At 40.0% G+C, this 24,612-nt stretch overlaps 1 protein-coding gene across 10 annotated transcripts in view; it reads right to left on the minus strand.

The window, feature by feature from the left end:
- The window catches only part of FNDC3A (fibronectin type III domain containing 3A), a 207,363-nt gene that overhangs the window by 103,646 nt on the left and 79,105 nt on the right, over positions 1 to 24,612 (minus strand). For 5 of the 10 annotated variants that reach the window (XM_048849789.2, XM_048849826.2, XM_075128431.1 and 2 more), the window contains one exon: positions 8,539 to 8,614. In XM_048849789.2, the coding sequence (XP_048705746.2) occupies positions 8,539 to 8,614 (76 nt within the window). Of the gene's footprint in view, positions 1 to 8,538; positions 8,620 to 21,800; positions 22,068 to 22,100; positions 22,187 to 24,612 lie in introns of those variants that run through there. The other 5 variants (XM_048849882.2, XM_048849843.2, XM_048849862.2 and 2 more) reach the window with 3 other exon arrangements.

Genomic DNA, 24,612 nt, shown 5'->3' on the forward strand with positions numbered 1-24,612 from the left:
AGAGACTGGGAGTGGATGGGTCATTACACAAAGTAAAACTATTTCCCCATGTTTATTTCCCCACCACCACCACCCTCTGTTCCTCAGACGTTCTTGTCAACTGCTGGAAATGGCCCACCTTGATTATCACTACAAAAGGCGTTCCCCCAGCTCTCCTGCTGGTAATAGCTCATCTTAAGTGATCACTCTCGTTACAGTGTGTATGGTAACACCCATTGTTTCATGTTCTCTATGTATATAAATCTCCCCACTGTATTTTCCACTGAATGCATCTGATGAAGTGAGCAGTAGCTCACAAAAGCTTATGCTCAAATAAATTTGTTAGTCTCTAAGGTGCCACAAGTACTCCTTTTCTTTTTGCGAATACAGACTAACACGGCTGCTACTCTGAAACCTGTTCTATAACAAGTATCTCTCGTGGTGACTAAACTGGACTAACAAATGAAAATGCTGAAGAAAATAATCCTTTTGACAACCTACACTGCCCTGTATTGCTGAGAAGGCTAGAGTGACCTGAGAACCATGCATGTGACTGCCACAATGGTGCTGTATGGTGAGCTTCCTGTGGTGCTTTACTGGGGAGCAGGGAGATAGCTGGAGGAGTACTGGTAGCTTTTTGCTTCTGCTGTGGTCTGAACAGGATTGGTCTTACTTGGGAGATGGCATGGATGGAGCTGTGCTTACATCTGCATGCCATGTTGTGAGTGCTGTTACCATTTGGCTGGAGCAGGTTGGATTTGGGCTGCGTGCCTGATGGGTCTATTAATGAAAATGTAAAAACCCTTGGAGAGAAAAGAGGCAGTCTCCCTTCTTGAGGATGGAAGAGGTCTGGGAATAGTAATCCTTCCTGCATTCCCATAACACTTCCTTTCTTCAGAATCTGCTCTTCCTCTGTTCATCCAGAAGGCACTTGCCATATATGGTTGAGAGAGCCTGGCAACATGGGCACTTCCCAGCCTTGGAGCTCTTCTAGGATTTAATCATGCTGTACTCTGATGAGAGGTGGCTCACTGAGGCTGAGAGCCGCTGGGAGTCGCCCCACTGAGGCTGAGAGCCCATAGCCTACTCTATTCTCTTTTCTTCAGGCTTCTCTCAATTGGCAAGGGTACCCTTACCTGCTGGAGAAAGAAACCTCCAAATTCTGGGAGCCAGCAATTTCCTTATACAAAGGAAGATGTCTTTAAAATACTTAGTTGTTCTGTATTCATTTGTTGGTTGGGAAAACCCAGGCCCAAAGCATGTGGGGCATTACAAGACGTCAGAAAGAAAAAAGATCTGTGAGGTAATTTTGTCGAATTCCCCAATAACACAACATTGTTCCCAATAGAACATCTAGTAGTGTTACTCCAGTCTCGTTTTAAACATGTCACGTGAAGGTGTTTTCACCACTTCCCTTAGGAAATCATTCCATAGGCTCATAAATCACACTGTCTGAAAGTTTCCCCCCTGACACTGAGCCTAAATGTTCCCTTTTAAATTTCATCCCATTACTTTTACTCTAGTTATTCTATTACTCCTACTCCTGTCCTAATTACATTCCCATTTATTATGACAAATATTTTCTCCCTTCTTCATGTATAAACACTTCAAATATTTGTAGACTTATTTATGCGTGTAAAATAAATAAAAATAATAAAGAAAAAAGTTTTCATGTAATTAAAAAGAATTATGGCAAATATTTGCCTACAGAACGGTGTACATCTTATGACCCCATAACAACATAACATGGTCTTGTTATGTAAGAGGAAGAACTGGAATAAAGGGGATATGGAGAGGACATCATGTTTGATATATGAAGTCAGAAACTGACAGAAATATATTTCAATCACTGTGAAGCCACAGAGGAGCCTATATGGGAAGAATGGGCTCCACTTAAACCAAAATGGAACCCGACTGCTCGTATGTAAAATTAAAAAGGCAGTAAGGAGTTTTTAAACTAAGGGCTGGCGGAAAGCTGACAGGTGCAAGGACCACACAGTTCGTACAGAGACATCCCTTAGTCCCTGTATTCTAGTAAAGGGAAGAGGACAGAAATTGATAAAGTACAGATTGGAGCTGAAGAGAAACAGTCAAACGAAAAAGAGTCCCACTCAATTATATAACTAAATATTGACAAATTCTTTAAGTGTTTGCATCAAAATACTAGAAGGCTAAACATTAAGATGGGTGGAAATGACTGCCTGGTATTAAATGAGGATATTGATATAGGGATCAGAGAAACATGGTGAAATGACGATAAGCAATGAGACACAGTAATAACAGGATATTAGGAATGACAGAGCAGTTTGTGCTCATGGGGGAGCTGCACTATATATGAAAGAAAGCATAGTTAAATATAGTAAAAATCATAAATGAATCAAAGTGTACCATTGAATGTCTATGGATAGAAATTCCATGCTTGAACAATAATAGTATAGCAGTAGGAATATAATACCGACTAGCTGACCAGGTGGCTGATGGTGACTGTGAAATGTTCCAGAAGATCAGAGAAGCTACAAAAATAAAAAACCCCAATAATAATGGGGGATTTATATGTCACTTCAGGACAGGACGCAGAGATAAAATTTCTAGGCACCATTAATGACTGCTTCTTGGCGTACTAGTCCTGAAACCTTCAAGGGGAGATTTAGTCCTAAGTGAAGTACAGGATCTGGTCCAAGGGCTGAATGAAGCTGAACCTCTTGGTAATAGTAACCATAATGAAATTAATTTTTTAACATCCTTATAGAGGGGAAAATAGCAAGGAAACCCACCACAATAGCATTTAACCTCAAGAGGAGGAACTACACAAAAATAAGGAAGCTAGTTAAATGGAAATTAAAAGGAACAACCACAAGAGTGAAATACCTGTAAGCTGCGTGGAAACTATTTAAACGAGGGGTGGCCAAACTATGGCCTGGGCCGCATCCGGCCTGCCAGCCATTTTAATCGGGCCATCGAGCACCCACTGGGGAGCAGGATCTGAGGCTTGCCCCGCTCCAGCGCTCCAGCTGAGGAGCAGGGTCAGGGGACACTGCACGCGGCTCCCGGAAGCAGCAGCTCCGGCGCTCCAGCCAGGGAGCAGGGTCAGGGGGTCGCTCCACGCAGCTCCCGGAAACAGCGGCACGGTCCTGCTCAAGCTGCGGAGCAGGGTCGGGGGCTGCTCCACGTGGCTCCCGGAAGCAGTGGCATGTCCCCTCTACGGCTCCTATTCGTAGGGGCAGCCAGGGGGCTCCACTCTGCACTCTGCCCCCACCCCAAGTGTCGCCCTTGTAACTCACATTGGCTGGGAACCACAGCTAACGGGAGCTTCAGGGGCGGCGCCTGAGGACGGGGCAGCGTGCAGAGCCACCTGGCTGTGCCTCCACATAGGAGCCAGAGAAGGGACATGCCACTGCTTTCGGGAGTCGCTTAAGGTAAGCGTCGCCTGGAGCCTCCACCCCTGAGCCTCCCACCATGCCCCAACCCCCTGCCCCAGCCCTGATCACCCTCTCACCCTCCGAACCCCACGATCCCAGCCTGGAGCACCCTCCTGCACCCCAAACGCCTCATCCCTAGCCCCACCCCAGAGCCCGCACCCTCTGCTGGTGCCTGCACCCCTTCCTGTACCCCAACCCCTTAACCCAGCCCTGATCCCCCTCCAGCCCTCCAAACCCCTCGGTCCCAGCCCATAGCCCCCTCCTGCACCCTGAACTCCTCATTTCTGGCCCCACCTTGGAGCCCACCCCCCCAACCAGAGCCCCTCCCCCCTTCTCCCCCAACCCAAATTTTGTGAGCATTCATGGCCCACCATACAATTTCTATTCCCAGATGTGGCCCTTGGGCCAAAAAGTTTGTTCACCCCTAATTTAAACCATACTATGGAAACTATAATAGAGGCTCAAACTAAATCTATACCCCAAGTTAAAAACAAAACAAAACAAAACAGCAAGAGGACCAAAAAGTGCCATTATGACTAAATAGCAGAGTAAAAGAGGCAGTTAGAGAAAAAAAGACATCCTTTAAAAATGGGAAGTCAAATACTTCTGAGGCAAATAGAAGGGAGCATAAACTCTGGAAGTCAAGTGTAAAAGTAAAATTAGTCAGGCCAAAAAGAAATCTGAAGAGCAACTAGAAAAAGACACAAAAATTAACATCAATTTTTTTTAAAGTACATCAGAAGTAGAAAGCCTGCCAAACAATCAGTGGGGCCACTGAACAATCAAGATGCTAAAGGAGCACTCAAAGAAGACAAGGCCATTTCAGAAAAACTAAATGAGTTCTTTGCATCCATCTTCACTGCAGAGGATATCAGGGAGATTCCCACACCTCAGCCATTCTTTTTAGATGACAAATCTGAGGAACTGCCCCAGATTGTGGTGTCAATAGAGGTGGTTTTGGAACAAATTAATAAATTAACAGTAATAAATCATCAGGACTAGATGGCATTCACCCAAAAATTCTGAAGGAACTAAGATATGAAATTGCAGAACTACTAAGTGTGGTATGTAATCTATCACATAAATCAACCTCGGTACCAGATGAGTGGAGGATAGCGAATGTCACACCAATTTTTAAAAAAGGCTCCAGAGGGAATTCAGGCAATTATAGGCTGGTAAGCCTGACTTCAGTACCAGGTAAACAAGTCAAAACTATAGTAAAGAACAAAATGATCAGACATATAGATTAACGTGATATGTTGGGGAAGAGTCAACATGGCTTTTGTAAAGGGAAATCATGCATCACCAATCTATTAGAATTGTTTGAGGGGGGTCAACAAGCATATGGACAAGGGTGATCCAGTTGATATAGTGTACTTGGACTTTCAGAAAGCCTTTGGCAACGTCCCACACCAAACACTTTAAAGCAAAATAAATAGTCATGGGATAAGAGGGAAGGTTCTTTCATGGATCAGTAACTGGCTAAAAGATGAGAAATTAAGGAGAGAAATAAATGGTCAGTTTATTTAAATGGTCAGAGGTAAATAGCAGGGTCCCCCAGGGATTGGTACTGGGACCTTTGCTTTTCAACATATTCATAAACTATCTGGGAAAGGTGGTAAACAGCGAGATGCAAAGTTTGCAGATGATACAAAAATTCTCAAGATAGTTGAGGCTGCAAAAAGTCACAAAGGGATCTCATAAAACTAGGTGACGACAACAAAATGGCAGCTGAAATTCAATGTTGATAAATGCAAAGTAATGCACATTGAAAAAAATAATCCCAATTATATATACAAAATGATGGGTTCTAAATTAGCTGTTACCACTAAAGAAAGAAATCTTGGCGTCATCATGGATAGTTATCTGAAAACATCTGCTCAATGTGGTTATCAGTCAAAAAAGCTAACAGAATGTTAGGAACCAGTAGAAAAGGGATTGATAATAAGACAGAAAGTATCATCATGCTATGATACCAACAAATCCATGGTATGTCCACACCTTGAATACTATGTACAGTGCTGGTTACTCCATCTCAAAGAAGATAGATTAGAAATGGAAAAGGTGCAGAGAAGGGGAACAAAAATGATTAGCAGTATGGAACATTTTCCATAGGAGGAGAGATTTCAAAGGGGACTGTTCAGCTTAGGAGGAGAGATTTTAAAGGGGACTGTTCAGCTTAGAAAAGAAAAATCTAAGAGGGGATATGATAGAGGTCTAAAAATTGTGAATGGTGTGAAGAAAAAGTGAATAAGGAAGTGTTATTTACCCATTTCATAACACAAAATCTAGGGGTCACCAAATCAAATTAATAGGTAGCAGGTTTACAACAAACATAAGGAAGTACACAATGCACAGTCAATCTGTCAAACTCATTGTCTGGAGATGTGGTGAAAGCCAAAAGTATAACTGCGTTCAAAAAGGATTAGATAAGTTCATAGAGGATAGATCCAGCAATGGCTATTAGCCAAGATGATCAGGGATGCAACCCTATGCTCTGGGTGCTCCTAAACCTCTGGGTGCCAGATGCTGGGACTGGCCAACAGGGTATGGATTGCTTAATAATTGCCCTTTTCTGTTCACTCCCTCTGAAGCATCTGGGACTGGCCACTGTTGCAAGACAGAATACTTGGCTAGATGGACCAGTCGCCTGACCCATTATGGCCATTCTTATGTTTTTATAATGTGAGTAAGATTTCATTTCTCCAATGTGACATTCTACAAGTTAGAGCATGCTAATAGTAGGGCTTGAGACTACATTTGTTTTTTTTGTAAAGAAAAAGAATATGGGCCTGGATGCACAAAAAGGGTTAGGGGTTGTGACGTTCAGCATCACAACTTTCAAGCACCTAGAAAAATTACTGCAATTCACAAAGCCTGAGTTAGGCACTTAGGCTCCCAATATAATAAACAGGGACACAGATTCCTAAATGTATGTCTACACTGCAAATAAAAACCTAGGGCTGTCCCATGCCAGCTGACTCAGGCTCCTGGGGCTCAGGCAGTTTAATTGCTAGAACCCAAGCTCTGGGACCCTCCCACCTCGGGATCCCAAAGCCCAGGCTCCAGCCTAAGCCCAGAAGTCTACATCAATTAAACAGCTCCTCAGCCTGTGGCCCACGATTCTGAATCAATTGGCCTGGGCCAGGCGTGGGTGTCTAATTGTGTGTAGACGTAGTCTTAGACCGTGATTCACAAAAACCAGCATGCTGGACAGGGAGCCACCTACTCTAGCCAATGGAAGATGCTGATGAGAGGGGTGTTTGCTGAACTCTACTCTCTCATGGAGATAGGTACCTAAATCTAGTGAAGGACAATGCCGATCTCTGCTTGCGATTCTCAACTGTGACTACGTTTCTGGAGTTATGTGCCTATGCTGATGAAGCTGTTGCACTCTGGATAGTCACTGCGTAGCAACACTGGATCTGGAGTCTTCCACACCTTGGATGAGTGCTCTAACCACAAAGCTACAGAATCATTCTCATGCTTGTGCTTGCTCTCTTTCTGTCCCAAATTATTCTTTAATTATTTATCTGAAGTGCAAAAGCTTCAACAGGAGAGACGGAGGGAGCCCCACATTAGAGTATCCCATAGCTCAACGGTAGAAATCCCTGCTCATATCTCTTCTCACCTGCAGGAGGAGGGGCATTTGTATACCCTAACCATTGGGGTAAAAGTTCTGAGGGTAGTCCTCCTCTGCCATCCCCCAAACTATTTTGTGTGAACTCACCTGTGGGACGTGATCTGGTAGGCATGGCAGAGGTTGTCTACTGGATCAGAATTTGCATGCAACTCTGGCCTGGTCTACACTAGGAAACTAGGTTGGTATACTTGTGTCGCTCAGGGGGCGTGAAAAGTCCACATCCTTGAGTGACGCAGTTAAACCGACCTATCTGCCCCCCCTCCCGGAGACAGCAGAAGGTCAATGGGAGAATTCTCCCATCAACCTAGCTACCGCTTCTCAGGGAGGTGGAGTACCTAAATTGATGGGAGATCCCTTCCCTTCAGCGTAGGTAGTGTCTTCACTGATGCGCTACAGCAACGCCACTGTAGTGCTTTAAGTGAAGACAAGCTCTTAGGCAACCGAATGCCTATCTTCCTCTGGGTTGCAAATCACTCTGGGGATTAGGCAGGAGATAGGCATCTGGAGGAGACTTAAGGGAGGCAGCAGTGTGCATGCACAGAGGCAGAAACATAGGTGCCTGGGAAATTTTTACTGCGAAAACGTAGGCGCCTACAAGGTTTAGTGGGAGCTTTGTGCTTCACAGTGTTCCTGAAACTGGGACTTGTGTGCCTAAAACAGGGACTTAGGCACCTAAATACTTTTGTTCATCCAGGCCTATGTTTCCACCATGATAGCAGTTGTTCTCTGAAAGTAAAGAGCAAGTGCCTCTAAGAATGCATGAAGTTTACAGATTAATGTCCTGTTAGTGCCAACTTTTTAAGTAGTACGGTACCATACCACACCTGCATTGATGAGCACAGGGAGACCAGGTGCACAGAGGCCAGTCTAATGCCAGAAGCACTGCTACTCTCACAACTGGTCCCTGTACATTCATGGACTGCTGTGATAGTCACTGCTTCCTGGTCCTGCTGTTATTATAGTAGGAACTGTTTAATACTCTCCACAAGCGGAATGAAGATTTCATTTTTTTAAAACAGTTCATTGCTACACTTTCTTCTCTACCTTAAAAATCCCCAGGATTAATTTTACAGTTACCTTCAAATGACTGCCAAACAAACGGTTTCCAGAGTCAGTAAGTAACTTTCAAAAACCAAATTACAGCTGTAAATTTTAAAACTGAGATTTGCATGTAATAAATAAGCAAAACCATAATTGTTGCTATGGTACATCTTCATCTGCACTGTAGACTTTACAGTAATTTCCTTTGCAGAATTTAATTTCATGATACATGTAAAAATGCACTGGTTATGGTTATGATAGTGAAAAAGAAAAAAAAGCTATACACTAGCATTAACTGGAATCTTCCTTAAAACTATTTTTAAATCATATCCTCATCAACCCCCTTCCTACAACTTCAAAACCCAAACATTTACACAATGAAAGAATTTCTTGCAATACCTTCTGTTTATACTAAAATAAAATGAGAATATCAAGGAAATACATTATTATCTTTACCTGTAATGCACTGAAACTGTCCATCTTCTCTTCTTATTGTAAAAGCCTCCCCTGGATTAACTTGCACCAGAATAACCTTAAAAATAAAAAGGTGTTTGAAACTGTTACATAGGAATGCATCACATAACCCAGTGCACCCAACAGGCCATCTTTCTTCCATTAATGTATACATTCCTTTCCATAGCACGCTGCTTGCTTGCTACCTTCTTCCCAGAAAGAAATGAATTAAGTTAACATAAAGGTACACACGACTTAAATATAAATCTTTATGTAAAACATTTTGAAAGTTCAAAGATTAAACCAACAAATGGTTGATGCAGTAACTTTACATAATTTACTTTCTGGATTGCTGGTGAAATTTAAAGAGGTATTTCATGTTATATTATTCCAACTATAAATATGACCTATTAACTTGGACATTAATCAAAACATTATTGATAGCTTCATAAAGAAGGCTTATAGCTCAATGGTTTGAGCATTGGCCTGCTAAACCCACAGTTGTGAGTTCAATCCTTGAGGGGGCCATTTAGGGTTCTGGGGCAAAAACTGGGGATTGGTCCTGCTTTGAACAGGGAGTTGGACTAGATGACCTCCTGAGGTCCCTTCCAACCCTGATATTCTATGATTCTATGAACTGCTTGGCAAACAGCTTTCAGCATGAGGGAAGTATTGTGCAATTTCTTTCCGTTCACAGTGCTAGTATGTTTGTACTTTCGTTAATAGATAAAGCATTACATAAATAATGACAGAGTAAGAGCTTCAGATGTGCAGCATCAAACATTGTATGTATATTTTTAATCATGGAAATCTGTTTACCCATTCGAATGTTGCAGAACCATCTTGCTTTTCTATCAATTGTACATTACTTGATAACTGAAATAAACAGAGGAAGACTGATCTGTACCAAAACCAGAAATCGGCAACCTCTTCAGCCTTTTGCGTTTTAATTATTAGAATGCCTTTTCTCTGTGGGAAATGCTTTATAATTACTAAAAGAACCTAATTAAAATTAAAAACAAACAAAAAAAGAACAGAGTGAGTGTACTTCATGATTCCCTATTTGGACAGAATCTTTGTCTTGTTCAGTCTAGTCAAACATTTGGGTCTGTCCAAACATGGCATTTGTCCTTTGTCTCACATAAACCACAATGCAATATATTTTAATACATACTATCGACCAGTGTCCTGGACATTAAAAATTAACATGCTAAGGAAAATAAATTGGGTTTGTGCTTTTTTATTTATTTTTTATGGTGTACTAAATAAAGGCTGGACAAAAATTTAAAGTGTTTTTTTTCCCCCTGCCTGTTTATTCACCTTAGGAATAATAAACCACAATTTCCTGTTTTGCTGGAGGACACCTTGGAGGACTAGAAACTGAAGAAAGAACTTTATCAGCTTTCCATTGAAGAGGCAATGGTACTGAAACTTGCACAAAGATCTTACCTCACTACTGTTTTCTGGGCATTTAAATTAAGAGGTGATTAAACTGAAACCCTTCCCTGCACAATTGCTAAATGCTCACATTCTTGGTACTTACAATGTCATAATCCTGCCAGTTCTGAAGCAGTGCAGAGTATTCCAAATAAAATAAACAAAGTCTGACTTTCTAACTTAAAGTAAGAAAAAAGTATTTAAAAACAATTAATAATCCTCCTCTCCCCAAAAACTCCAAAAGAAAACACAACCATTCAGGCCACCTTTTTAATACCTCATTGAGAAGAAAGAGGGTGGGGAGGGACAAAAGCATTTCCTTTCCCCCGTTTTGCTGATTACCTTTACAAATTAAACAAAATAAAGTAAAATAAAAATATAAATCACAGTTTTTAATCTTGATTTAATAGTGACTTAATGGGAGTTACTAGATACTCAGCACTCAACATCCGGCCACTTATTTCAGTGCCTAAATACAGATTTGGCTTAACTTTAAACATCTGTTTTTAAAAAAATTCAAGTTCATATTTTCACACACTCTACAACTCTCCATTTGTTACCGGTGTTACTTGCCTTTGAAAAACTCCAAGACTGCTGGAACTAAATGGCTACATGTTTGTTTGTTTTTAAAAGTGAATGCCATTTTATCAATGTATGATACATTAAATCTATGAATGTTTTATACAAAATATACAAATGAAAACAGCACACCATATTCTAGAACTTTTTTCATGAATGTCTCTGACATATTTTATATTTGAGATGGAGGGCCAAATTCTGCTCTCAGTTAAGTTTATGGAATTATTCCAAATTTATATATATTCAACAGAGCAGAATTTGGCCTGGAGTGTACAGGTCAGGCATTTAAGTGCCAATTGCATAGAACACCTTGTGTATGTTGCTACGCTTGTAAGAAAAAAAAAGTGACAAGTAGAAGTAAATCCACTAACGGGCTCATGGTTATCTACAAACCGCTGACGTACACAATCAGGGTAAATAATTATACTCTCCACTAAGTTTTTTGCATTGTTAGTTTATAGATTTTAAAACTGTAATTTCAGGGATTTTTAAAAAAACTACCTAGACATATGTTTATAAAGCATTTGAATTCCATGGGGGTTTATTTTATTTCATCCTAGTGAAGTCTTAGTGTCTCTACTCCATTCTCACCCCCACCCCTTAACCTTTCCAGCTGCCTCTGACCCTACTTTTCATTCTTTGTATAGTCCATTCACCCTTAGCTTTTGTGATAATACTATCTTTGCCTCGTTCTCCAATCTCCTGCTAACCCTGTGACCACTCTTTCAATGACTGCTTTTCTGTCTCACTCTTCCAGTGTAAAGGGATTACCAAAGCACTATGTTCTTGGGATACTTTTTTCCTTCTACACTTTATCATTAGATAACAATATCTGCTCATTTGGATTTAACTACATCTCTATACAGATTACAATAAAAAGCACAAACCAAAAACTAAGTTAAAAGAAAGTTATTGAGGTTGCAAAGTCAAGAACTCAAAAGCTTGGAAAAGCCATATTTACAGTTGACTCTGCAACCTTAATTCTGCCCCTTTGTGTGTCCATATGCTCTGAGTGAGGGAGGTGAACGAGCCCCAGATGGTGTGGCTGATGTGGTTAGGTCCTATGATGGTGTCCCTTGAATAGATATGCGGACAGAGTTGCCAACGGGGTTTGTTGCAGGGATAGGCACCTGCACATCTACCAATGTGATATATGCCATCATGTGCCAGCAATGCCCCTCTGCCATGTACATTGGCCAAACCGGACAGTCTCTACGCAAAAGAATAAATGGACACAAATCAAACGTCAAGAATTATAACATTCAAAAACCAGTCGAAGAACACTTCAATCTCCCTGGTCATCAATAACAGATGTAAAAGTGGCAATTCTTCAACAAAAAAACTTCAAAACCAGACTCCAACAAGAAACTGCAGAACTGGAATTAATTTGCAAATGGGACACCATCAAATTAGGCCTGAATAAAGACTGGGAGTGGATTGGTCACTACAAAAACTAATTTCCCCCTACTGTTACTCACACCTTCTTGTCAACTGTTTGAAATGGCCACCCTGATCACTTTGGCCTGATTACCGCTACAAAAGTGATTTTCCTCCCTTGGTATTCTACTGTTGAGAATAGCCCACTTCCACTTTAATTGAATTGTCTCGTTAGCACTGACCCCCAACTTGGTAAGGCAACTCCCATCTTTTCATGTACTGTGTATATATACCTGCCTACTGTATTTTCCACTTCATGCATCTGATGAAGTCCCAAATAAATTTGTTAGTCTCTAAGGTGCCACAATTACTCCTCATTATTTTTGGTGATACAGACTAACACTGCTACCACTCTGAAACTATGTATTGCGGTTCCAAAGTAAGGGACCTGATTGCCGAGACACTCCTGGCCAAGGTGATGGCCACGAGGAAGGCCACCTTCCATGACAAGTAAAGCAAAGAGCATGTTGCCAAGTACTTGACCAGGGCTCCCGTGAGTCTTGATAGTACCAAGTTAAGGTACCAAGGTGGGATCAGCTGCCTCAGCCGTGGGTACAGCCTGTCCAGTTCCTTAAGAAAATGGCTACAGAGCGCATTAATGAAAATGGACCTGCTGCTCACCCTGGGTGAAAAGGCAAGATAGCCATCAGGTGTACTTTAATCGGAGACACCCACATCCCTTACTGTTTCAGATGTAGTAAATATTCCAGAATACATGGTATTGGTGCTCAGATGGGTGAGACCCCTTTCTGTACTGACCAGATCGAGACCCTTTTCCATTTTGCCATGTAAGTGGCCCTTGTGGATGGCTTTCTGCTCCCTAACAGAACCTCTTGAACCGTCCCCAACCACATTAACTCCAAAGAGATTCAGCCATGGAGCTTCCAGGCTGTGAGATAGAGAGATCTGAGGTTTGGATGATGTAGAAATCCATAATCCTGAGAGATTAGATCTGGAAACACAGGTAGCGTGATTGCTATTTCCACCCAGAGGTCCAGGAGAGTGGTGAACCAGTGCTGACATGGCCAGGCCAGCGATATCAGCATCGGGCTCACTATGTGCCTTTTGACCTTCAGCAGGACCTTGTGTATGAGCGGAATGGGTAGGAATGCATAGAAAAGATGGTCCTTCCAGGGGAGAAGGAACGTGTCTGTGAGCGAGCCTGGAATGTGACTCTGAAAGGAGCAGTACTGCAGACATGTCCTGTTGTACTTTGTCGCAAACAGGTCTATCTGGGGAGTTCTCCATCTCTAGAATATGTGCCTCACAACCTCTGGTCAAATGGACCACTTGTGAATGGAGAAGGAACTGCTGAGATGATCTGCTAACATGTTCTGGGCCTCAGGAAGGTAAGAGGCCTTAAGATGGATCGAGTGGGTTACGCAGAACTCCCAAAGGTGGAAGGCTTCCTGACATAGGTGAGAGGAACATGCTCCACCCTGTCTGTTTATACAGAACATTGTTGTCATGTAGTTTGTAATTGTTGCATCATTGCTGGCTTACCTTTCGACGGCATCTGTGGTCTTGGTGCCATAGCCGCTCTCGCCTCCAGTGCTGGATAGCACCTGGTTGGTGATGGCAGTACTGATAGGGATATTAAGTCCTGAACTAGAACGCTGCCTAGAACGCCTCATGGCGTCGATGGAAGCTCCAGTCCTGCACTCCTGTGGCTCTCCCTCGGAGGAAAGTTCAATGGCACTGTATTCAACGGCCCCCTCACTGGGGCCGTTGTCGACGGTACCAAATTTGGCAGCTGTTGAACCCGAGTAGCCCTGCATGGATGTCACTTTGCCAGTTTCCTTGTGACTGGCGGGCTTTGGAGTAGGGGAGCTTACCCTGTCTGTTTTGCGTTGTTTCTTTTGCGGCATCAGTGAATGGGATCAGTGCCATGTGAGCAGACCTCCTCTGCATGGGCAAACTTTGGTGGAGCCGGGAGTCCCAGGATGCAGATGAGGAGTCCCTCCTTGGTGCCGGAGAGGCCAGGCTGTGGTGGCTCTCTCTTAAAGAAGCTGGTGCGCTTCTTACAGAGGCATAGGTGCTTGATGCTGAGTCGGCATGACTTGGCTCCAAGGGAGGGCAAAGAGCCACCATCAGAAAGAACTTAAGTCTCTGGTCCCCTTCTTTCTGGGTCTGGGGTTTGAAACTTTTACAAATCCTGCAGAGTCATGCAGATGGGATTCACCCAAACACTTGAGGCAAGCCGAGTGGGGGTTGCTAATGGGCATAGGCTTGTGACAAGCCTCACACGGCTTATACCCCAAAGACCGAGGCATGTCCCGGTGTCAGGGAAGAACCCCATTAAGCGGGGTCCTACTCTACTACTACTAACTAGTCTGTAACAACTAACAGCTAAAATTTTAACTATTTACAGGAGAAAAAGACAAAAGTCCAAAGTCCACTGGTGAGAGTACTTGCAAAGCAAGGACGAGCAGTTCCAGCGACCATTAGAGGTGGAAAGAAGGAAATCAGGGGGCAACAGGCCCTTATATACTGCGGCACGAGGACGCGACTCCAGGGAGCACCAGAGCTGACCTGACAGATGCCGCTGAGGGAAAAACCATACGGTGACTATGCACGCAGCACGTGCAACTACATGGGAATGGATATGAGCAAGCACTCAAAGAAGAATCACTGTTCAGACTCATGCAGCTGTTCAAAGCAAGTAAAATAGTACTTAACATTAAGATCCAAGGACAACATAGATATCTAAGATTCTCACCCCCTCCCCTACTCTTCCCACAAAAGATCTCAACTTAGACTCATGACACTCTTATGAGATAGGTAAGTATTATTTCGCATACAAGGAAATTAAGGTAGTACTGTACTTGTGCTCAAAGAGAACACAGTGCTCAACGTAACACAGGAAGTTTACAGCAGAATTTAGAATAGAAATTCAGGCCTCCTGACTCCTGATGTATCTAAACTTCAAGATCATCTCTTTCTTCCTTGCCTGACCCTCAGTAGATCAGTTCTATGCTCCAACAGGGGCTGCATGGTTGTGGTGACTCACATGTTAGGATATCTAATCAGAGTGGGATCCAGCCACACACATGGGATTGAACATTGAGACCTGAAGTGAAAGGAAGTTTTAAACTAACAGTGAGCTGAATGTTGTATTGAAGTTAAATACTGGGTTCCATCCTAGATAAAGCAGTATTTCAGGCCTACAAAGTGCATTTATTGAATTTACTAGTCTTTAATTTTTTGTCCTCTACCAACATTTCATCACAATATTGTCACAAATAAATTGATGATAGTGGACATACATGTGCTCTCCTGGTTGGGAAGGGCTCTCTCAGCCCCTTTAATAGCGTCCATGTCAAGGTTCTATGACCAGGGCTTCACTGCTCTCCATCTGATATTAAGCAGTGTCCCACACATAATACATCGATTTTAAAAATTATAAATTCAAATATTCAAATTCTTTATCTATCACCATTCACCACAGTAAATTACATAGTAATTATAATGTATGTGTAAATGCATGGTTTAGTTGGATCTTCTGTGTCAGACCTCTGATCATAGGTTGAAGAGCAATGCAACAAGTCTGTCCCTCTACTGTGTTAATGTGCCTCAGCTATAATTTTGAAGTCAAAATAATGGCAGATTACTTATCTAGTAATTTGATAACATGCAATCTTAGCTGACTATGCTTTTAGTCAGGAATTCTTTGCAACCTCTTAACTTGGTCTTCTCTTCCTAAGGGTGCCTCTACACTTCAAATTAAGGTGTATTTGCAGCATGTGTAGGCATAACTGCACTACTTTTAATTTAGCTAATATGGGTAACAAAAGCTGTGAAGATGTGGAAGGAAAGATTTCTTTCACTGACTATCTGCCTCCAGGACAAGCCCACTGGGGATCCAGGGAATATACTCGGGTTGGTAGCCTATACCAGATATGCCTACCATGCTACAATTACACCTTAATTTGTGGTGTAAATGTACCCTCAGTTTGGCCCCATTTCTCAACTCCCTCCTCTCACCCCTCAGTAGATTCTCTGCTTAGCTCTGTATGTCAAATGAACAAAGTGACACTTTGCTACTCAATTCATATTGCATACTTAGATAGAAGATATGTACAGTATCACTAACTCATACTGTGTATCAAACTAGCCCAAATATGGATTAATGCCTAAGATGTGGAAAGAGTTTGATTCAATTCAGCCATGAGATTTCCAAGAATATGCTGCCAAGTTCACTTTCAGTTCTGATTTTACTGACATCAACCTACCATCATAGTTCAAATGGAGAGAGACTCCATCCATTTGGGGAGTTTTACTTAGTTAAAATACAGAAAGGGACTTGAATAGCCAGGGTTGATTCAAAACAAGGCAGATAAATTTCGGATGAGTCAGACAATTGGAGATAGAAGACACGTTTCAGATTAAGAGAGCATTAAAAATTCTCCTACATTGCTTAGTGAGTTTAAGTACAGGGTCTCCATTACAAAAAAGGCACCTGGGAGAAAAAGTCAACCAGGACAAGGAGGAATTGGATGCTATGGGGACTTTTGGGATGTCCTTGATCTGTGGTGGTGCTGTCGTGTTTTTTGTTGTGTTCCCCCCGAGTTTTTTTGTTTGGGTTTTAAAGCAGGATCTGGACAGACCCAAATGTCTGAACTAGATTGATCAAGACAAAGGTTCTGTCCAAATAAGGAATCATAGAACATACTCACTCTATTCTTTTTGTTGTTGTTTTTTAATTTTACCTCAGTATCCACCATACCTACAACAGGACACATGCATTAACAGGCAGCTAGGCTCAGAACACCATCAGCTACTAAAAAGGAAAGAAAGCAACTAGGGCTGTTGATTAATCACAGTTAACTCATGCGATTAACTCAAAGAAATTAATCATGATTAAAAAAATGAATCGCAATTAATCGCAGTTTTAATTGCACTGTTAAACAATAGAATACCAACTGAAATTTATTAAATATTTTGGATGTTTTTCTACATTTTCATATATATTGTATTCTGTATTGTAATTGAAATTAAAGTGTATATTATTTTTATTACAAATATTTGCATTGTAAAAATGATAAACAAAAGAAATAGTATTTTTCAATTCACCTCAAACAAGTACTGTAGTGCAAGCTCTTTGTCATGAAAGTGCAACTTACAGATGTAGGTTTTTTTTTGTTACATAACTGCACTCAAAAATAAAACAATGTAAAACTTCAGAGCCTACAAGTCCACTCAGTCCTCCTTCTTGTTCAGCAAATCGTTAAGACAAACAAGTTTGTTTACATTTACAGAAGACAATGCTGCCCTCTTCTTATTTACAATGTCTCCAGAAATGGAGAACAGGCATTTGCAAGGCACTTTTGTAGCCAGCATTGCAAGGTATTTACGTGCCAGATATGCTAAACATTCGTATGCCCCTTCATGCTTCAGCCATCATTCCAGAGGACATGCTTCCATGCTGATGATGTTCGTTAAAAAAATAATGCGTTAATTAAATTTGTGACTGAACTCCTCGGGGGAAAATTGTATGTCCCCAGCTCTGTTTTACCCACATTCTGCCATATATTTCATGTTATAGCAGTCTTGGATGGTGATCCAGCACATGTTATTCATTTTAAGAACACTTTCACTGCAGAGTTGACAAAATGCAATGAAGGTACCATTGTGAGATTTCTAAAGATAGCTACAGCACTCGAACCAAGGTTTAAGAATCTGAAGTGCCTTCCAAAATCTGAGTGGGACGAGGTGTGGAGCATGCTTTCAGAAGTCTTAAAAGAGCAACACTTCAATGCAGAAACTACAGAGCCCAAACCACCAAAAAGGAAAATCACCCTTGTGCTGGTGGCATCTGACTCAGATGATGAAAATGAACATGTGTCAGTCCGCACTGCTTTGGATTGTTATTGAGCAGAACCCATCATCAGCATGGATGTATGTCCGCTGGAATGGTGGTTGAAGCATGAAGGGTCATATGAATCTTTAGTGCATCTGGCACGTAAATATCTTGCGATTCCTACACCAGTGTCATGCGAATGCCTGTTCTCACTGTCAGGTGACATTATAAACAAGAACTGGGCAGTATTATCTCCTGAAAATGTAAACAAACTTGTTTGTCTAAGCGATTGGTTTCACAAGAAGTAGGACTGAGTGGACTTGCAGGCTCTAAAATTATACATTGTCTTATTTTTGAATGCAGTATTTTTGTACATACTTCTACATTTTGTAAGTTCAACTTTCATGATAAAGAGTTTGCACTACAGTACTTGTATTAGGTGAATTGAAAAATATTATTTCTGTTGCTTTTTACAGTGCAAATACTTGTAATGAAAAATAAATATAAAGTGAGCACTGTACACTTTGTATTCTGTGTTGTAATTGAAATCAATATACTTGAAAATGTAGAAATCCTAAAAAATTTAAATAAACGGTATTCTATTATTGTTTAACAGTGCGATTAATCACAATTAATTTTTTAATCATGTGCTTAATCATGATTAATTTTTTTAATAGCTCAACAGCCCTAAAAGCAACATAAGATTGGTGAAACCACAGGAGGAGTACGTACACTTCAGTAGCTGGGGCAACTTTTTCTCAGATGCTCTTGGCCTCCTGGCCATTTAAGGAAAAAATAGGATAAACCACAATCACAGGTCTTCTTTGTACAAAGTACTGTCTGTCAGTTAAAGAGGTGAAAACCCCTGCTACTCACAGGGCACTTCAGTGAGCAAAAAAGAATAACATGTATAGACTTTACTATGAAGCATGCAATACCCAAAGTTGCTAATCCAGGCTTTGGTGAGTGAGAAGGAGAAGGGGAAGAAGAGGAAAACAGATTGATTCACCAGTTTTGATTGATTCACTCCAGTTTTATGACAGCATCATTCCATAGTTCAGACTGCACTGAAAACAGGGATTAAACCTCTTTCTGGGGTTATTTTAAAAAATGCTGACCTTATCTACCAGTGAGATAAAACCAAAGTGACAATAGTGAATCAATCCTTTTTACTTCAGTAAAATATCTCCCCAATCCTTTGTCAGGATTAACTATTTAGCATAGGACACTTCATAGTAAAATATATACATTTTCTCTCTTTTGCTCCCCAGAGTATCCTGTGCAGAGGGAGTTCTCTGAATCAGGCCCAAAGGGTCAAAACAAGAGTCTAGCCAGCCAAAGGAACTGAAGACAACTGATGGACTCTGGAAAAACAATTAAGCCACCCAATTTTTTTTTTTTTAAAGGGGAAGTGATGTCTCAATTTTTTCCCTCCATCAGCATGCAGGAAGATATATATCCACCACCTTTGCAGTTGCAGAGATATTTGAAAAAGAATCTACATAAAGTGAAATACTACTGCCATAATGTGGTGTATTAACAGATCTCTTTCCTGCTGAGAGTTTAGCTCTGAGCAGTTTGAATTCAACTATCTCAGGAAAAGTATCACAACAAACTCATATATGTTCAAATGGTCAAAAGCAATCAGACCCACAGTTAAGGCTACACCTCTAACCTTCTCCCTTTCTATTGTGCAAAAGCAGAACAGCACACGTGGTATGAAGTTCCACCTGATTTAAGGAGATCTCTGCAATTCATGGGCTCAACAAGGTGCACTGAAGAGAGAGTTTCTTGCACAGTGGGAGGTTAAATTGGAGTCTTAATATTATTTGAATTTTGTTTTTATTAGGTAACTCTTATTTTGTGAGAGGTTTATTTTAAAACTGGCAGAGTTGAAATATGATGATCATACTAAGGGCTAATAACTTAAGCCAACATAAACTTAAATATCAAGGTACCCAATTACGATTTAGCCAAATTTTGTTTACAGGTTTGGTACTCGTAGCAACATCTTCAAAATCTTTTACAATGTACAATGGGCTATGTATTTAAAATACAACAACTCTCAGATGGAAAGTGATTATACGATAAGAATATATAGACACAAGTATCTGCAGTTAAAACTGTAATAAAGCAGTTAGTGTGGAACAAGAGTAACAATTTTTAAAAGTAGCTTGGGCTTCTGAAGCTAGTCTATACTGTTGACTTCCAACCAGCAACATTTCACTTTCAAAAATGATGTCTTTATATTTACTGAGGCACAAGACAAAATGAAAACCCAAAAGACAGGAAATATTTTTGAACTTGTATCAATGAAAGGGGACATCACCATGCTTGTCAGATTCCTGATCTAACACAGCTCTCCAAAATCAAAGGATCATCAGTCCTTTGAAGAGAAAACTAATAGTTTGTGGATACAGGCTCTAAGCCTGAGCAAATTAAACACATCACTACTCCTTATTTCATGTCCTACAGTCTTGCTCATGACACAATTGTACATGTGAATAGCTGGCGCAATCTCCGTTCTCTCCACAAACTAGCACCCTATGTCATCACGAGAACAGCAAATCATGAAGAGTTGTACTTTAGTTTTGGTGGAAGAGGTATTTTCGAAGTAGAAATTATTTATATATGGGAGAGGGAGGGAATGAGCCAGTTTTGGGATGTTCAGACATGACATACCCTTATAAAACTGGCTAAATTCGTTCTTAGAAATTTTTAAATTTTTGTTTTTAGGATCAAGTTACACCCTGGGATGAATTTTTACAGGCAAGTTATTAATCTGTAATGGAAAAGTTGATACATCTATCACTAGAAACATAAATGGCACAGACAAAACAATGTGGTCTTTAATAGGAATGTGTAAACTCAAATTTTGGCATCACGATTAAAATTATTGGAATATGTGGTGGAATAGGTATAGGGCAATAACAAATTACAATATTTCTTACTAAAGGGAAGAAACCAGAAAATATTCCGTTTTATTACATTAACTTTGCTTATGACTGAAGTCACAGACAATATTGTGAAGAAATATATTCTGATGTAACCCAGCTCTGTGGTATGAGATATTCAAATGAAAGATACAGTAAGGTAAGAGGTACAGCTACTGTTAATAGGACTGATTACAAATGGGAAAAAATCATCGTGCTGTTAAAAAGCAGAGCTCTCTCTCTCGGTTTTTTTTTTAAACAGGCTAACTAGCTGTAACTGCTAAAGGTAATATGGATAAAGTATATTTCTCTAGCACTCTGAAACCACAATTTAAAAAGACCAGTCATGACCAAGGTCTGCAAAAGCAGAAATAACATTCCTCTCCTAGGTGTTTTACTGCAAAAGTAGAGATAAGGGCTACATTATTTTTTTAACATGAAAGCCTCTACATTAAGTATTTCATAAATACAGCTGCTGAGTAACTGGCAAACAGTTGTCAACAGAAATGAACAGATGATGGAAAACATTTTGTATTCAAATTGCATCATCTTTAAATACACTAGTAAAACTGCAGCAATATAAAAATAAAAAACTCTATAGAGCTTTGTCTAAAAATACTGCAAATGTAATTAGCCCAGCAATATTAATCAGAAGTATTTCAGGCAGACAGTGAAAATGTAAATTAATTTTAAAACAGTTTACAAATTAGAACAAAGCTACAGCTAATGTGCTTAGTGATTCCAACTGTAAAGATTTTTAAAATGCTCCACTTATCTTGCTTAACGGGTGATACAGCCAAGTCCTCTATAAAATGCACATAGTGCATCTCTAGCAGTCTTGTCCGTGATAAGATGAAATACATTCAGATTTGGCTTCTTTGTTTGATCTTGGGAAAAAAACATAATACAAACATACCTCCTTGCAGAGCCATGGTTTACACTCATTGTTATCAGGGCACGTACACATAACAAATAATTTTTTCCCACTGTGAAAACCAGCTAACAGCTCCAATCAAGATGTTAGTTACTGACATGCTTAATCTAGTAAACCATTCAAAAGCCTTAGCACTTTCACTTACTGTGGCTCGCATCCTTTTATTTCTCTCATTCAACTGGTGCTACCACACTGACAAAGGGTGAAGGAAGATTCAACAGTCACCACTCCGGATGTTCCAATCTGTTCCATTCACTAAAAACTGAGGTTATCTTCATTGACGTGCCAGACACTGGCCTCCCTCTATTTAACAGAGCAACCTAGCCTAAACTCCATTCCTTACAGTATCTCTCTTTATCTTTCTCTATAGCTGTGCATCCATAACACATGTAGAGGCAGGATGTTAAAGGTATGACCAATTATCAGTATAGTCAGCAATACCTACCTCAAGCCTTGCTTCCTATCAAATTAGCCAATGTACAGTGAGCTTCCTGCTGTACACGAATGTATCATGTCACCATAGCAACTAAATCAACAAATAGCTGCTGCAGCATCTGCTTCTGGATCATATAACGTCAGTCAACAGAAGGTTAGGATTTAAGGAGCAAACCTTCCAAATATATTCCATTTTAGAGTCATATTTTTAATTTAGCCTTCTGATTCCAAGATAGACTCTGCTAGCTGGGAATGCACCAACTTCTGGCTCTGTATCTGGATATATGATTCAGTGGGTGGCTTCAGTTTGCAAACAAATGAACAGAAATAAAGCAGTTTATTAGAGGATGAGCTTCATAGCAGAAAATAAATCACTATCCAGCTGCTGAGCTCCTCACATTATTCTCATATACTCTATAAAATATTAAATACCTAACATTATGCATATAAAATATGTTGTCATTTTTTATTCCTCCATCTCCTAATTTTGCTTGAAAATGTTTACTATTTATAGATGTTTATTTTAAATGCTATCATGTACAGAAACAGAGTTGCATATTTAAGAAATATAATCAGGAGGAAAAAGATTGTGTCCCTCTTCCTCCTGCAGCTCTCCCTGTATTTCTTCCCACTCAAGTCTTGATCTGCTAAATTCAAATTGGCCACTACTGGTTGCTAACAAGATCCTGTCTCTGTCACCTTTGATCTCTATGGTAATTTGGGTCCACTGTCTCTCTGATCTATTTATGGACATTTGGTTGTGATGATATCCTGATGCAGCATATTTGAACAAACTGACCCTAATAGCACATATACATGAAGCTGGATTTAAGATTTTTAACTCCAGGACTGTAAGTACTGCGGGGGACAAAATGTCTTCAACAAGATGTCATAACCACCAGATATCCGGGACATGATAATATTAGATTCAGACATTCTGATAATTTCTAAGTTTTCTATATTTCAGGCACTATTTTAATCATGAATACCCTCAAAGCTGATAAATATGTAATGCATATTTATGTATGAGAAGACCAAGCCTACAATCAACTAAAACAAAACAAACAGCTTAGCAGTTGTATAATGTCAAGAGTTAGAAATATGGTATGAACCACACACAATTTATTTTTAAGCAAAAGTTGTCCAAGCCAAAAGCTTCAGTACATTATGACTACTTTTTTTTTTTTTTTTAATGTTCAGTTTTAGGATTTAAAGGGATGGAAGGCCAGACCATGTGCACAGACCTCTATTTAAAAGGAAATTATCAGGTCAAATTTGGCCCAAAGATCTTGGTTTAAAAAATAAAAACAATGTGTGGTCCAATGAATACAAACCTGGACTGAGAGTCAAGAGACCAAAATTCTATTGTCATCTCTACCACTGACATGCTGTGTGATTTTGTGCATATCACTTCACTTGTCTGTGCCACAATTTTCCTATCTATAAAACTGAAATAATTATATTTGCATTTCTGGTCTTCTGAAGACTACTGATAAACTCACAACATATAACCTAAGTATTATCTATTTGGAACACAGGAATTGCCATACTAGATCATGTTAGTGGTCCATATTATCCAGCAAGACCAGAGGCCAGGACATTTCAAAGGAAGTTCCAAAAAATCCTGCAGAACACAGTTACAGGATAATCTCCCCTAAATAAAGCTGTGTATGAACCCCAAATGGTTAGGGGACTGACTTACACCTTGAAGCATGAGGCTTATTTCTGTTCCAAAACATAGGTTTTTTAAAACAGAAAAAAATATAAACATAAGACCAATAGAAGTGTTTCCATGATCTAAAAAAATATTCTAATAGAAATATTTTAAATAAGTAACTCTCCCTTTGCAGTATCTACAGTCAAAGCACTGAGACATTAATGCAAAAAGAAAAAGCAAAAATAATGAAAAGTAAATTAATTTTTTAAATGTTCACTTTTGATCATTTAAGGTTTGTAAAAAATGAAGGAATGGATTTATTAAAAATGCATTTAACTTGTCTTTTAATGTAAGTAGGAGTTGCACGTGGACACTGATAGTAGAACAGAACCCTTAAGAAATCCTAATAATGATTTTAATTAACGACTTTGACGTTCTTATCTGCGTCAGGTTCTCTTTAAAACTTTTTCTATTTTTAGAAAATTAAGTTCCTATTCTTCAAACCTTCTATTCCTTCCATTTGCCCTCAACTTTTCCTCCATCTTTCTCCCCCAAAAGCATTATCCTGTATTTTAAAACTCAGGATGTATGGTAAAGGGAAAAGGAAAACATAGTAACAATATTAGTAAAAAATTAGGGAATAAGATTTATCACATCGTGGAATAGTCTCTTCTAGGAAGTGGTAGATCCTTCAGACCTTTACAGCGAATCTTAACACAAAAGCAGTTGAAAATTTATTATACGGCAGCAGTTCCCAAATGGAACCACTGAACTGACTAGTCATACTGTATTTGCAACCTCTTGTTTCCAGCTGCTTCTACACGTGTCCATCCCTTTCACTGTATTCATTTGTGCTGACTGATGA

The sequence above is a fragment of the Caretta caretta genome, chromosome 1, assembly GCF_965140235.1.
Source record: "Caretta caretta isolate rCarCar2 chromosome 1, rCarCar1.hap1, whole genome shotgun sequence".
Lineage (NCBI taxonomy): Eukaryota > Metazoa > Chordata > Testudines > Cheloniidae > Caretta > Caretta caretta.